Source organism: Eumetopias jubatus, unplaced genomic scaffold (assembly GCF_037043125.1).
Source record: "Eumetopias jubatus isolate StellerSeaLion01/CBP00866 unplaced genomic scaffold, mEumJub1_p1.0 scaffold_1, whole genome shotgun sequence".
In the NCBI taxonomy this organism is placed as follows: Eukaryota; Metazoa; Chordata; class Mammalia; order Carnivora; family Otariidae; genus Eumetopias; species Eumetopias jubatus.
In genome coordinates this window covers 128,763,824-128,780,672 of record NW_028274807.1, presented here as the reverse complement: position 1 = coordinate 128,780,672, position 16,849 = coordinate 128,763,824, and the positions used below count along the sequence as shown (strand labels likewise).

Below are 16,849 nucleotides of genomic sequence, written 5' to 3'. Positions count from 1 at the left end.
AATCTAGTAGGCATAAATCTAGTTGAGATTGCTGCCTTTGGCTAAGAAATTTGTTCTGTAGCCTCCCCCTATTAATAGCAATCCTTTCAGTGAAATCCGTCCTCATCATATGGCTGTCTAGCCTTTGCCAGAACACATCTAGTGCTCTTCATTCTAACTCCAGAAGTTGGTTGGCTAGAAACTCACCCTTTGGTTTTGGTGTTTCCCTCTTTCACATGGCAGCTTTTCATATATTAAATCATTACCATCATGTCCCTTCAGTGTCTTAACCATTATTAAGCAAAATAGTCTTACTTTCTTCTGTTGAGATTTTCAGCTCTTTTGGGCCCATGGAATGCTCATGAGGGATTTTATGGAGAGTGTATTCTAACATAGACCCTCTCTCTCTCTCTCTTTTTTAAGATTTTATTTATTTGAGAGAGAGAGCATGGGAGAGAGCACAAGCAGGGGGAGTAGCAGAGGGAAAGGGAGAAGCAGAGCCTGATGCAGGGCTCAATCCCCAGACCCTGAGACCATGACCTGAGCTGAAGGCAGATGCTTAAGCAGCTGAGCCACCCGGGCGCCCCAGACCCTGTCTTTTGTAACAACTACCAAAAGATTCCTTTAAAAAGATTTTATAAGAAAGGCTCTTGTACTATGTATTGGGTACTTAGGATGGCAATTTCCACTGTATCAATGATAGAAAAATACGTTTTATTTTTTATTTTAGTTTTAATTTTTAAAATTTATTTGAGAGAGATAAAGAGCACAAACGGGTGGTAGGGGGAAGAGAGGCAGAGGAAGAAACAGACTCCCCACTGAGCAGGGAGCCCAACTTGGGGCTGGACCTCAGGACCCTGGGATCATGACCCAAGCTGGAGGCAGCTGCTTAACCGACTGAGCCACCCAGGCGCCTCAGAAAGTACATTTTATTTATTTATTTATTTAAAAGATTTTATTTATTTGACAGAAAGAGACACAAGCAGGGGGAGTGGGAGAGGGAGAAGCAGGCCTCCTGCAGAGCAGGGAGCCTGATGTGGGGCTCCATCCCAGGACCCCGGGATCATGACCCGAGCTGAAGGCAGATGCTTAACTGCCTGAGCCGCCCAGGCACCCCCCCAAAAAGTACATTTTAATAAAAATTACTGCAAATCTAACTTTACTCACTTTGATTGGCATTTAGTTCTGTATTGAGCTAACTGTATTGGTGAATATACATGTAAATATTAAATACTTTTTGGAGAAAAATAGCTATTTCAGTCCTTATTACTAGTGGGTCAAGTGCTTTATTAATGGATGTAATTTTCACACAACTTTCGCACTATTACCCCTATTTTATATGTGAAGAAACTGAGGTATAGGAATCTTAAAAATAAAAGATTTTATTAATCTCATTGTCACTGTAGGTAATGTAAATATATTTGTTCCTTCTTAATTTTGCTTTAAGATCTCACAAGATAAAATAAGCATGTCACACTGGTTTAGTTCTCATTGTTTTAAGTGTCAAGTATTTTTGCAGGGTTTCTCCAGTCTTTAATTTAGGGATGGTTCAGTTAAATCTTTCCTGTCCCAGGAAAGATTTGTTTTATAGGTTTGAAATAAGGACATTCAGTGGCTCTAAAACGTGTACAACTTTTATGAAATTTCCAATTTTTTTAAGGTTTTGTATTTCTTAATTATGTAAAAATATGCTTTAAATAATTTCAAGACTGTTTTGTATGAAAGGTAATCTGTCTCCAGTTTCCTCAGAAATTTTGGTTACTAATATCTTCTCATTAAAAGTAGAAAAATACTTCCACTTCTTGCTTTAAAGCACTTAAACATTCAGGAATGCCTTTTAAATAAATGAGATTAGAAAACATGTATGTATTTGATTGTTCCAGAACTCAGTTACACTGGGGGAGTACTTTTTTTCCCATAGCTATTTACTGGTTTTTGGAGTAAGCGTAACGTTTTTTTTTATGTACACAGACCTCTATAATGACAGTATACAGGTCTCTATTATTGTCTTACAATAATAGAAACTTAAGGTTATTCTTCTTTGATCAATCTCATTTTTTTTTATAAGATTTTATTTGTTTGACAGACACAGGGAGAGAGGGAACAGAAGCAGGAGGAGTGGGAAAGGGAGAAGCAGGCTTCCTGCCGAGCAGGGAGCCCTACACGGGGCTTGATCCCAGGACTCTGGGATTATGACCTGAGCTGAAGGCAGATGCTTAAGGACTGAGCCACCCAGGTGTCCCAGTCTGATTTGTTGTCTTAAAGAAGTGTTGTGTCAAAAAAATTTTAGGGAAATATTTTATCCTAAAAATGTTGATTATCCAAGGTTGAAAACATTCCATCTGAAAGCTTAAAGACGTGTGTCTTGGCAGTAAGATGATCACTTCAGTTTCAGTATTATTTTACAGTTTCAGTATTTTAATCAGTGGATGTGTAGGAACTAAAATGTTTTCTTCCCTAAAGTTTCTGTGGGGAGATTTTGTCTTCCTTTCTCCTACTTATTCAAAACTTTTTTTTTTTTGTCTATAAAGATTAATCTGTCAGCTTAGGACCCAAGACAAGTCTGGATTGAGGATTTATTTCTGGAAGTGTGTTAAATAAACACTTTTCTGTAGATACTTGCTTATGGAGCTGCATCAAGTAGATACCATAGTTACCACCATTTCTGTGATTTACTCTGCTTGTTCACAGCCCCTTCCCTAACTGTGCATCCTCTGCTTGTGTGGTCTCTCTTTTGCTCTTTGTTTTCCTGCTAGTTTGGGAATGGGTTTTTAAATCTGACTTGCTGTCCTGGTGCTTATGTAGAGTAGTCAGGTGTTTTTCTGGACAGTTAAGAAATGGGCTAACCAACAGGAGTAGTTAAAATGGAGAAAGCTTAGCTGTTCTCTGTCTTTCCTGTTAAACATAATGAGTTTAGAGGATTATGACTACATGTAGTTCTTAGGATCTGCTAGATGGGACATCTGTTTTACTTTTCACTCACTACATTGCTGTAGAAATAGCATCTTTTTTATTTAATGTGGAAATTATTTTGTGTTCTAGCTGGCACTGGTGGCTTGATTTTTGAGATGTGCTTTCTGGAGAATAGTACATGGTTAGTAGAAAGTTATCTTATGAGGACTAGATATTATTCTCAAAATGTTTGTTTTCTAACTGGAAACTAAGTTTCTGTGAACATTTGGATTTTCATTTATTGTAGACTGCATTCCAATTTTTTGGTATATTCAAATATTTTTCCTTTGGTTTTATTTGCTAGGTTGCACGTTTTCAAAAAATTCCTAATGGTGAAAATGAGACAATGATTCCTGTATTGACATCAAAAAAAGCAAGTGAATTACCCGTCAGTGAAGTTGCAAGCATTCTCCAAGTAAGTGCTTGGTGGGGAGGTAGGGAATAAATAGTAAAATCAGTCATTTAGACATAGGTAAATGCCATCCAATAGAATTTTCTCTGATGACATAAGTGTGGTGTTCTGCATTGTTCAGTACAGTAGCCAATAGTTAAATATGACTACTGAGTACTTGCAGTGTGGATATTTAGGTAAGGAACTGAATTTAATTTAATTTATTTTTTATTCATTAAAATTTAAGTAGCTGCAGGTGGCTAGTGTTTACCTGATTGGACAGTGCAACTCTAGGGCATTAGCATTGTGAGCAACTATTAATGCTGTGTAAGGATTAGTTGGATTAATAAAATAATCAATTTATTAACATAAGTAGAGTTAGGAGTTTATCTTTTTTTGTTAAGTGTTTTCTAAAGTAAAGTAAAATGTAAGTGCAAGATAGGGACTGCAAGTAAACTTTAATTGCTTATGAAATTTAATCTCTTCCTAGTTTTAAAAGCACAAACTGATGTAACATGAATACTTTTTTTATTTTTCCTTCAAAATTCCTGTATTTTAATGATGGCATTAAAAACATTGGATATATATTTTTTGAGGGTGTTTGGTTGTATTTATATTGTTTTAAAACCATTTATTTTAAATATTTTTAAGTGTTGCGAGACTTATCAAACTATTGTAAAGCTTTTGGCCAGAGAAACTGATTATTTTAGGGATGCAGGTAATTTCATTCTTAAATGACAGGTATGATAATAAATCATGAGAGACAATGACTCTTCTAAGTTTCCCAGACCCAGTTCCAACATGGTTGGGGGGGTTCTCCCACATATAACACCAAGCAATTCTTGGACACCCAATAATTTAACTCAATTCCAACAATACCCAGAGATAACATCAGATTGCATAGGTTAAGGGTTCAGCCCTAGAAGACTGCCCCTTACTCCTGACTTCAGAAGTCAGTCACAGACCTATGCTGTTACCTATGCTTCTGACCAACCCACTACAGATTAGAGGTTCCTTCTTAGGTTCATTTAATTTTCTAGAGTGGCTCACAGAGCTCAGGGAAACACTTAACGTTTACCAATTTATTAAAGAGATATGATAAAGGATATAAATCAACAGCCAAATGAAGAGATACATAGGTCTGGGATGGGGAAAAGGCCTAGAGCTTCCATGCCCTTTCCAGGTATACCATTCTCCCTAGTCTCCATGTGTTCACCAACCTGGAAGCTCTCCAAACCCAGTTCTTTTGGGCTTTTATGGAGGCTTCATTGCTTAGGCATGGTTGACTGAGGCACTTGCCTTTGGCTGATTCAGCCTTCATCCTGTCTCTCCTCCTCAGAGGTGAGGGAGAATGGTGGTGGGGGTGCTAGGACTGAACCCTGTAATCATGTGGTTGGTTCTCTTGTCTACCAGCTGCTGCTCTTGGGTGGGGTCCAAGAGTCACCTTCATTCACACAACAAAAGACACCTTTATTGCCATCATCCCAGGAAATTCCAAGGGTTTTAGGAGCTGTGAGCCAGCAACCCTGGAGGAAGACCATATACAAATGAGGAATATGTTTTGGGCATCTGAATGACCAGATAACATATACATTTCTTAAAAATCACAATATTGCAGTGACTGAAGAATTTAGGTGGTGTTCATAGAACATAAATATTTTTAGTAATTTAGGAACCACAAATTATCTGCTTGAAATAATTACACAGTCCAAGAGTAAAAAGTAAACTAATCTGAGGGTTTTGATAGGCTCACAGAACAAGAAAGGCAGTTATGGTCCATTGAATGTTCTTTTGGAGAAACTAATGTTAGAAAATAAAACAATGAAAGCAAAGAAAGCTAATTAAAATGTACTGATACTTTGCTTTCTGTAAGTCATGTGGCTGGTTTTTGTTTCTTTCTTTCTTCCCAGAGAAAATCATAAGTCTTTTGTTTATTAAACTATACCTTGTTGCTTACATTTTTAAAAAAAATGTGCTAATATAATGTATGTTACCTGTACATCAGTAATTTTTTTTAATCAAGGTATAATTTACATGAAATATAATGTACCCATATTAACGGAACAGTTTACATTTTGGCACATGTTAACCACCATCAGAATTAAGATATGGAACACTTTCATCACTACTAGAAGTTCCTCAGGTCCCTCTGCAGTTAATCTAAGTAGGTATTTGCTCTTGGCCCCAAGCAACCACTGATAATGCTTTTTGTTACAACAGATTAGTTTTGACTGTTGTATAAATTCTTACAAATATGAACATACAATATGTACCCTTGTGTTTTTCTTCTTTTGCTCTTTGCTAACATTTTTAGTAACTTTTATATGTAAAATCTAATAGGCTGATCTTCAGAATGGTCTAAACAAATGTGAAGTAAGTCATAGGCGAGCCTTCCATGGCTGGAATGAGTTTGATATCAGTGAAGATGAGCCACTATGGAAGAAGTATATTTCTCAGGTGAAATATTTTTATTTCCTCCTCTGCTGTGTAATTTATATGTATTTTTGTTAGTGTGGTTGTTTACTTTTGTCAAGTTTTTTTTTGTTTTGTAGAGAAAGGAAATAATTTGTAAAAAATGTTTTTTACCTACATTTTTTCTGTTAGGGTTTGCTGTTACGCTGGAACTTCTATAATTTTTAGTGTGCAAATCTTTACGGTTGTATAACATGGAATAATACTGTGAACAGTAGTTTCCTTTACAGATGTCTACCTTATATTTGTCTTATTAAGGAACGCTAATATTTTTTAAAGTAATATGGCCAGCTTAGAAAATGTAGTAAAAATAAGGTAGTTTATGAATCCAGACTGCCTGAGTACAAATTCTATCTTTATTTCTTACTAGCTCTATGATCTTTATTATCCTTTTAGTCTTATCTATAACATGAGGATAATAATTTTAGGAGATAGTAAGCTATCAATAAACAATAGCTATTTTTATATTTTGTCAATATCCTAATCTTTTCAGGAAGACTTATTGTAGAATTTTTTTTTTAACTTGGTAACAAGTATGTTAGTGTGAAAAGTTCCAAGAATCCTATGGCCAGTTTTCACCTAGTAGGGTTAGTTTGCCAAACAGGTTCTTTTTATTTTTACTTATTTATTTTTTAACAAGTTCTTTTTAGTAAAGAAAACTTTTAATGCCTTCTAAGTACAGTTTTGTTTTTTTTTTAAGATCTATGTGTAACTTTTCTAAAGGGCCTGTTAATGGGCCCAAATTTATCAGTCTTAATTTTGCAAATGAGTTTGTTTAAAATGGAAAAACTGAATTTTTAGAGATTAAAAGAACCTTGTGTGTATCTGTCATGTGTTTGTAGAACATTTTTTATATGCATGTTTGTATTCTCACATTTACCACCTATCCACATTACCTAAAACTTTAGGAAGTTCATTCTAGATTTATAAACTACGGTGATTGGACTTATTACTAGGCAGTATAATTTAATGTTTTACTTTCTTACTCCTTTTTCAAAGCTTGACTACCTGCATCATGGGATTGCTGTGAGAATGAAACAGAAGTAGTGTAATGTAGTTAAGCACAAGCAGCAATTAACAGTAAATATCAGTTGTTAATCATAAAGCACTGGGTGACTCTATTCCTCTACAAAGAACACTGAGTTTGTTGCTTTGCAAACATTTGTCTGGAGCCTGCCGTTGTTAATCAAGTGGCGTGCTTGCTGCTTTGGCACAGCTCTTTTAGAGGTCGTAATAAAAAAAGCCCATGGGTCTTGTTCTCAATTTGTGATGCTAAGAGCTAACATTTGAAGCGGCTTTTGTGGTTCACACAATACATTCTTAGTTAATCTTTACCACAGTCTTGGTATAAGGTAGTATTTTCCGAGATGAGGAACTTGGGTCATACACAAGTGACAGGAGCTGGATTTAAACCCAGGTACTCTGACTCAGTTAAGTGTGTGTGGTTTGTCAACCCTGAACCACATTGCCGTTGTAGTTTTAGTTTGTTAAGAGTAGTGATTTTCAATCTTCTAGGCGTTAGAATCACTTGGGGAGTGCTTAAAAAATGCTGAAGCCTGGGCCCTATGCCCAGAGATTCTGATTTAATTGGTCTGGTGTGAACCTAGGCATGTGTTAGAAGTTCTTCACATGATTCTGATGTGAAGCAGGGTCAGAACCCCTGTGCCAGGGAATGGAGCCATATGCGGAGGGGGAAGTGATGGCATCTAACCTCGCTGCTGTGGTATCTAGGGGCTGGGGCTCTCTGGTGGGATGAATTCTTTGTAGCCTAGTTACTTTGCACCTTTAACAGTGATTGGCACCACTTCATCAGAGGAAGAGGTTCTGACAACACAGCTCTGATGTTTAAGGAGTATAGGATGTCCAACTGGAACAATTTAGGGTGGCTCTGGTGCTTGGTCATTTAAGTGCTGCCTGGTTGGGTTGATGTTGTGGTTCTGTTTCTTTAGATACTATTGCCTCTGCCAGATAGATAATAGGAAAACCAGCATTTAGAAAATCTTCAGCTTCTGTGGAGTGGATCTTATTGTTGGTTCTTAGCTACGATTATTCCTGGGGCATGTGGGTCAACCACAGAATTGTAATCTGTGCTAATTTATTAAGTATGTTTGGATCTTAATTTAGGTGTTGTACCCAGTGTTAACCTAAATTTTTATCTTAAAATTCATTTTCCACTTATTCTAGCCTCAGTAGAAATGCAGACCAGCTATATTTATTAAATTAATGTACCAAAAATACACGTGTACCATAAGGAATTGGTAAATTCTTAGTTTTAATATTGATATTTAATTTTCTTTTCTTCTGAAAAGGTACTGTTATGAAGCGATGACTTTTAAATGTAGTTAAGTGTAAATACTTTTTTTGTTAATTAAAGAGACATAAAAAATCTCATTCAAATGTAGACTCATAATTTTCTAATCATGCCTCAGTCGTGTTTTTTTTTTAAGTTTTTGTTGTGATGGAACACAATTACCATTCATACAAAACCGTTGAATTGCTGTTTGTTTTCACTTTCAGTTTAAAAATCCCCTTATTATGCTGCTTCTGGCTTCTGCAGTCATCAGTGTTTTAATGCATCAGTTTGATGATGCTGTCAGTATCACTGTGGTAAGAAAATATTTGTATTTTTAAACTATTGGATAATTGTTTAAAATTAGGATTGGCTTTTATTTTGGAAAATGAACTGAGAAGTGCCTAATGTTTCTTCAGGTTTTTTGTTAATGTCCAAATTCTGCATTTTGTTGCAGTAATCTCAAGTAATGTTCAATGGTCTGTGATTGGCACTCCTGAGAATTATTTAACAACCTTGTAATTTTACAGATATGAAATATTTTATAATAAATTTCTGGTTAAAATTTCAATTTAGTTTACTTTCTTTGAGAATGTTTTGACTGTGAACTGAAGCCTGATGATTATGAAATTAAAAAATATAACAATGAACACTGTTTACTTTGTAAGATTTTATTCTTTTTCTGGCTAAGCTGTTCTAGCTTTCATTGAAAGTTTCCTCTTCTTTTTTTTCTTGTCCTGTGTTTTATTGTAGTATAAAAATTTATAGCAAGTACAAGCATTGATTAAAGCAGATATGTTTACGTATAAGAACACAGTAGAAATTAATATAGAGCTGCAGTTCTTGAGCTCTTGCTTATGGACTCCCAGGTGTCTGTAAGACGCTTTCAGGGAGCATGTAAGGTCAAACTGTTTATGTAATACTCAAACATTATTTTTGCTTTGTATGTTTGCATCAGTGGTGCAAGAGCAGTGGCAGGTAAAAGTGAGCATTGACTCAAGTCAGAATAATGGCACCAACCTGTACTAGTGGGCATTGTTTTCTTTCATTCTTTCTCTTAGGAGTGTTTTTCATAAAGCAGTAAAAATTAATTTCATTAAATCTTGACAGTTGAGTACATACCTTTTGAATATTCTGTGTAATAAAATGGGAAGTATGCATAAAGGACCTACATATATTGAGGTACAATGGTTGTTTCAAGGAAGGATGATTGTGGTGAGCTGAACTAGGCTTTACTAGAATGAATGAATGATAGACAAACTTGGTTATTAAGACTTTTTTTTAGGAAGTGAATGAAATGATGAAATACTGTCACTTCAAGAAAAATAAAGAACATTTATTGCTGGTGATAAAATTCAAGCTTTCAAGTGATAGAATTTTGCAAAATATTTATGAATTACTGTGCGCTAAATAGCTTCCTAATATTTAAGACTTCATTCTAAAGAGATCAGTAGTATTTCAATGAATATGATTTTTTTTTACTATTATGAAATGCGTCAGCACTTGAAAGGTTTGAATAACCAAGTAAATCAGTATTTTCTAAATGACTAGTGTAAGATGTTACAATGTTTTCAGTGATCAAAGATCCATTCAAATTGAAAATAGATCAGTAGATTTTACTATAATTATGAAAAGTTCATTGATACAGCTTAGATTCTCTATTGTAAATTAAGTAACTAGCACTTGTCTAATTTGGGTGTAGTAGCTAAGAAGAATATCCACAATCTGAAAAGGCTTTTAAAATACTCCTTCCTTTTCCAACAATATCTGTATGAGATTAGGTTTTCTTCCTATACTTCAGCCTATACATAGGACAGTAGATTAAATGCAGACGCAAATGTGAGAATCCAGCTTTGTATTAAGACAGACATCAAAGATAGAAAAATTGAAAACACTTGCACTTTTCTCACAAATTTTTTTTATTTGGAAAGTGTATTTTTCATAAAAAATGTTGTATGTATTAACATGCAATGGTTTTATTACTTTTTAGATGAATTAATAAGGAGGAATTAAAACTGAGCAATTAAAAGAGTATTAAATTATGGTAAATATCAGTAGGTTATATCCCACATAAAAGCTGGTCCTCAGTTTGTAAGAGCAGAAAGGGATCTTGAGATCAAATTTGAGAAGTTGTCCTAGGGGAGGCAAGGCACTTTGGCTGTCAGTTTTTCCCCTAAGGCAGAGTTGTGATTTCTTCCCCCAGTTGATCTCAGTGCTTAGTGTCTGGTATCTGGGGACTGCAAATAGAGTTAGAAAAATAAAACATGATTAACAGTTATTTTTGAAGTTACAATTTCTGCTTTAAAAGGTTATTTCTTTGTTTTGTTTAGGCAATACTTATCGTCGTCACGGTAGCCTTTGTTCAGGTGAGTAGGTGGTCTACTTTGTCAGCATGAAAATGGTATTTTAGTTAATTGCTTAAAAAAACTAAGGTGGCTTACGAGAAAATCTTTGGTTATTGGGGGATGGTAATTTTGGTCAGAATAATTCATTCTTTGTTTTTGAAATGATTTCAGAAATTTAGTTCTCCAGGGTACTTTGTGGAACTAACTTGACTGCTTTGATTTAGATAGTAGCATGAAGAAAAAAATGTAGTGTTTTTTTTTTTTAAAGATTATTTATTTATTTATTTGATAGAGACACAGCGAGAGAGGGAACACAAGCAGAGGGAGGGGGAGAGGGAGAAGCAGGCTTCCTGATGAGCAGGGAGCCCGATGTGGGGCTTGATCCCAGGACCCTGGGATCATGACTTGAGCCGAAGGCAGACACCCAATGACTGAGCCACCCAGGCGCCCCGAAAATGTAGTTTTATATTTGATGAAATTAAAGGTAACTGAAGCAGATGGAAACAAAAAGCACAGTAATAGAAATAAAAGCCAGGAACAGGTTTAAAATTTTTTTTCAATTAAAAAATTGGGCCAGGTTTAAATTCCTCATTTCCTACACAGAAAGAATGTTCTGATCTGGATCAAATTTCCAATTCAGCATAGACATTGAAACAGTAAATAAAACATATGATGAGGGAATTCCTTTTAAAAATGAAATGTGAGTAATGTGGAGATAATGTCAGGATTTTTATCACAAGTGTAGTCATATATAAAAACGTAGGCTTAGTTTTATGTTTAATATCTGATAACTTCATATTTTATTTTATTTTTTTAATGAAATACATTTTTTTTTTTAAGATTCCATTTATTTATGAGAGAGAGAGAAAGAGAGAGAGCACATGAGAGGGGGGAGGGTCAGAGGGAGAAGCAGACTCCCTGCCGAGCAGGGAGCCCGATGTGGGACTCGATTCCGGGACTCCAGGATCATGACCTGAGCCGAAGGCAGTCATTTAACCAACTGAGCCACCCAGGTGCCCAGATAACTTCATATTTTAGAACGGTGTTGGCAGGTCTCATTTTATTAGCTAAAAGTTTTAAAGTATAGTTCATAAGAATAGAAGGACTGGGGCACCTGGCTGGCTCAATTGGGTGACTCTGGATCTCAGGGTTGTGAGTTCGAGCCCCACATTGGGTGTAGAGATTACTCAAAAAAAAAAAAAAAAAGGACTGTTCTCGTTTAGGGGAAGATGTTTTGTTTGGTACTCAAGTTCATGTTGTTTTCACTCTTAAGACTATATTTTAAGTGATAGTGGTTATTTTCACACTGTGGTTAATTCCTTGGGTATTTCCTGTCATTATCCAGTTCCTGTGGCAATCTCTAACTAATTAGTTATTAGTTTACAGTAACCCACTGTGGAAAAGTCTGTTGTAATCAGATTATCTACAGCAAGTTTGTGAGCTCCATCAGTAGACCATCAGGGATTCTGTTTCCAGGGAATCTTTTTTGCTTAGAACAGACAAAAGTTGCGTTGGGGCAGGTGGAGCTAGTTAGTGTAGCAGAGAGGTCCTTCCAGGCTGGTCATCATTCAAGGCAGCTCTTCATTCAGACATTTGGGTGGTACTATCCACTCAACCAGTAACTGGGACCCTCTTGCATCTTTAATAATGCTTGAGAAATACGGAGTGACTTTCTTCAGAGGGATTCCTCCAGTATTATCACTATGGATAAGAGGACCTTTGCTTGTTCTGTTGATGTGTAGAGAACACCTACCTCAAAAAAACCTACAAAATTGTGATTTTAACATAGTGTGGAATTTTCCACAAAGATTGCATGTTACACACTGTGAATGCAATAGCAGAAACTATCTGCTAAATATCTCTGTGATAGGTTCAGTTGATGGAAAACTCCAGAAAGAATTGAAACAGTTATGAAAGGCCCAGTTTTAGATTGGTAGGTCTGGTTTCTTATACATACATAAACCTTTTACCCAAATGTGCCTTGAAACCAACAAAATACTCTGTATAAACTGCAATTAAAAACCCTCTCTAAAAGATCCTATTTGCTGCCACTTGAACTTATTATAGTGCTTTGTCAGAAAATTACCAAAACTCTGAAATTCTCAATGATTTGTCTTATTTAATATTTGTGTTTTTATCTGGGTTTTAGGAGGAGAGTGCGTGTATATTTTTATACTTATGTCTACCCTTTTTTCCCTCTCTTTCAAAAATCTCCATTTCTCACCCCATTGTATACCTTCACAGCCATGAAAATAGCTGGTTTTATATTGTCATACATTGATGCCACCTTACAATAAACTTAAAATATAACTTTTAAATGTTCATTAGAGATGGCTGTCAGGTTTTTAGTGACATGTTAAAAGGTCATTTTGATACAGAAGTATCTCTGTAGTTGTAGGGAGTGAAGCCTAAGAAGTCTGAAAAGGGAGGTAAAGATTGGGCAGCTTCTATGTCATTTATTACTAGGATCTAGAATTGGTGAGTGTTTTCTAGCCTTCTGTGGAATTTTTGGGTAAAACTTCCAAATTCCTTAATATCCTTGTTATGGTTGGGGGAGGGGTATTTAGAATTTTCATATTATAGATTTGCCTTACTCTCACATTTGTTCCTCTTGCCTAAGTAAATACTCGTTTAATTCTAAGTTACTCTTATATAGCTTTGCATTTGCTATTTCAAAAAGTTTGTGATGGGTATGAACTTTTGAATAGTACTAGCACTGCAGTCATTTCAAAACACTCCCCAAGTTTCACTCCCACTACTCACCCCTCTCCATTTTTAAACTTAGATCAAAAGAATGGTGTATTTAGTACAGACATGAGACAGAAATAGCAGTGATGTTATGTGAAGCAAGACTGCCCATGGAAACGTGGACTAAGTAGTATGATGAGATGAAAGATGTCTCTGACTCTCAGCTTTGATTATATGCATTAGAGAAAGGCTGGAGCATCGCAGACTTGGGGCTCCTGAGAATGTCCTCTTTTGGATAATTCAGGGTGATGGGAAAGATGTCTGTGAAAGTAGTGCCAGCCACAACTCACTCTTATTTAACAGATGTTCTTTCTAAGCAAACTTCATAAACCTTTGCAGTAAGCATGTGCTTATATCTTCAAAGCAGATGTTGCTTGCAGTTAATTGTCTTTGACTTCTTTGGTCATTAAACACTAAAAGTAAAATTATCTTAATCATGAGGCTCAATGATTTTAACTTTTAATGACTGAAAATTATATACTTTTTGGACACACTAATGAGTGTTCTTCATTTTCTTATAAATAAACTGACCTTAGGTTTCACATTGAATATTAACATGTAGAATTGGGAATATTTACTTGTCAGAATTGTTTGGCCACTGTAATTTAACATTATTTAATAAGGAATAAACTTTTATGTGTTAGGAATATAAGTGCAAGTAAAGGAAAAGATAAGAACTGGGGGAAGTTTTTAAAAAATGAGATTATTATTTACTTAAGTCTAATATGGAATATGTACATAGGAACATATATATTTGCATTTCTTTATAAATATTTTCTCTTAATATTATGTTCTGCTTTTTTTTTTTTTAATAAATAGGAATATCGTTCAGAAAAATCTCTTGAAGAACTGAGTAAACTTATGCCACCAGAATGCCATTGGTATGATCCTTGTTTCTGATACGGATTTCTAATTTTTTTTAATTGAATTATAATTTGTATACAGTGTTAAAAGAGTTTCAGGCATATAATACAATGGTTCAGCAGTTTACATTACTCAGTACTCATCACTGTAAGTATACTCTTAATTCCCTTTATCTCTTTTACCGACACCCTCACCTATCTTCCCTCTGGCAGCCACCAGCTTGTTTTCAGTATTGAAGAGTGTTTTTTTGTTTGTCACTTTTGTCTTTTGTTTTGCTTCTTCAATTCCATATTTGAGTGAAGTCATATGGTGTTTGTCTTCCTCTGAGTTATTTCCACCTAGCTTTCTACCCTCTAGGTCCATCTATGTTGTTGCAAATGGTGAAATATCATTCTTTTTTATGGCTGAGTAATATTCCTGTGTGTGTGTGTGTGTGTGTGTGTGTGTGTGTGTGTGTGTGTATACACGTACACCATATCTTCTTTATCCATTCATCTATGGATGGACACTTGGATTGCTTCCATATCTTGGCTATTGCAAATAATGCTGCAGTAAACATAGGGATGCATTTATCTGTTTGAAATAGTGTTTTCATTTTCTTTGGGAAAATACCTAGTAGTGGAATTACTGGATCATATGGTAATTCTATTTTTAATTTTTTGAGAAATGTCCATTCTGTTTTTCACAGTGGCTGCACCATTTTGTATTCCCACCAACAGTGCATGAAGGTTCCTTCTCCACATCCTCACCAACACTTGTTGTTTCTTGTCTTTTTGATTGTAGCCATTCTGACAGATCTAAAGTGATAATCTTATTGTGGTTTTGATTTGCATTCCCTGATGATTAGTGATGTTGAACATCTTTTCATGTGTCTGTTGGCTGTGTGTCTTTCTTGGAAAACTGTCTATTCATGTCCATTTTTAATCAGATTATTTGTTGTGGTGTTTTTTTGGGTTTTTTTTGGTGTCAGGTTGTAGGAGTTCTTTATATCTTTTGGATATTAACCCCTTTTTGGATATATTATTTGCAAATACCTTCTCCATCCAGTAGGTTGCTGGGGTTTTTTTTGGTGTGTTTTTGTTGTTATGGTTTCTTTTGCTGTGCACAAACTTTATATTTTTGTGTAGTCCCAATAGTTAATTTTTGCTTTTGTTTCCCTTGCCTGAGTAGACATGTCTAGAAGAATGTTTCTGTGGCAGATGTCAGAGAAATTACTGCCTGTGTTTTCTTCTAGGTGTTTTATAGTTTTAGGTCTTACATTTAGGTCTTAATTCATTTTGAGTTTATTTTTGTGTATGGTAAAACAGAGTGGTTTAGTTTGTTTTGCATGTAGCTGTCCAGTTTTCCCAATACCATTTATTGAAGAGACTGTCTTTTCCCCATTGTATGTTCTTGCCTCTTTTATTGTAGGTTAAGTGACCATATAAGCATGGGTTTATTTCTGGGCTCTCTATTCTGTTCCATTGATCTTTGTGTCGGTCTTCCCATTTGTTTGTTTCATCTTCAGTTTCTTTCATCAGTGTTTTATAGTTTTTGGAGGAAAGGTCTTTCACCTCTGTAGTTCAGTTTATTCCTGGATATTTCATTCTTTTTGGTGCAATTGTAAATGGGATTGTTTTCTTAGTTTCTCTTTCTCCTTCATTATTATTAGTGCATAGAAATGCAACAGATTTCTGCATTTTAATTTGTATCCAGTTACTTTACTGAATTCATTATCAGTTCCAGTGGTTTTTAGGTGGAATCTGGATGGTTTTTCTATATATAGTAACATGTCATCTGCAGATAGTGAGTTTTATTTCCTCCTTAGCAAATTAGATGCTTTTTCTTTTCTTGTCTGATTCCTGTGGCAATGCCTTCTAGTACTATGTTGAATAAAAGTGGTGGTAGTGGACATCTTTGCCTTGTTCCTGATCTTAGAGGAAAAGCTCTTTTTCACCATTGAGTATGATGTTAGCTGTGGGTTTCTCCTTTTAAGGCCTTTGTTATGTTGATGTATGTTCCCTCTAAACCTATTTTGTTGAGTTTTTGTCATGAATGGATGTTGTACTTTGTTAAATGATTTTTCTGCATCTGTTGAGATGATCATATAGTTTTTTTTTATCCTTTCTCGTTAATGTGATGCATCATGTTGATTGATTTGGGAATATTGAACTACCTTTGCATTCCTGAAATAAATCCCACTTGATCGTGGTGAATGACATTTTTAATGTGTTGTTGGATTTGGTTTGCTTATATTTTGTTGAGGATTTTTAGATCTGTCTTCATCAGAGATATTGGCCTGTAGTTTTTGTTTTTTGTAGTGTGTTAATCTGGTTTTGGTGTCAGGGTAATACTGGCCTCATAAAATGAATTTGGAAGCTTTTCTTTTCTTCCATTTTTTGGAATTGTTTGAGAAGAATAGGTATTAACTCTTCTTTATTTTATAGAATTTTTTTTAAAGATTTTTTAAAAATTTATTTATTTAACAGAGAAAGACAGCGAGAGACAGAACACAAGCAGGGGGAGTGAGAGAAGGAAAAGCAGGCTTCCTGCTGAGCAGGGAGCCCGATGCGGGGCTCGATCCCAGGACCCTGGGATCATGACCTGAACCGAGGCAGATGCCTAATGACTGAGCCACCCAGGCTCCCCTTTAACTCTTCTTTTTAAAAGTTTGGTAAAATTCACCTGTGAATCCACCTGGTCCTGGACTTTTACTGGGAATTTTTTGACTACTGTCAATTTTATTGCTAGTAATCAGTCTGTTCAATTTTCTTTCTTCCTGATTCAGTCTTGGAAGGTTATATGTTTCTAGGAATTTATCCATTTCTT

At 35.3% G+C, this 16,849-nt stretch overlaps 1 protein-coding gene across 4 annotated transcripts in view; it reads left to right on the top strand.

Annotated features, from left to right (window-relative positions):
* ATP2C1 (ATPase secretory pathway Ca2+ transporting 1) overlaps positions 1–16,849 on the top strand; it is a 165,692-nt gene that overhangs the window by 71,392 nt on the left and 77,451 nt on the right. For all 4 annotated transcript variants that reach the window (XM_088026210.1, XM_028099279.2, XM_088026223.1 and 1 more), the window contains 5 exons: positions 3,236–3,346; positions 5,663–5,779; positions 8,312–8,401; positions 10,415–10,450; positions 13,997–14,058. In XM_088026210.1, the coding sequence (XP_087882336.1) occupies positions 3,236–3,346; positions 5,663–5,779; positions 8,312–8,401; positions 10,415–10,450; positions 13,997–14,058 (416 nt within the window). The remainder of the gene's footprint in view (positions 1–3,235; positions 3,347–5,662; positions 5,780–8,311; positions 8,402–10,414; positions 10,451–13,996; positions 14,059–16,849) is intronic.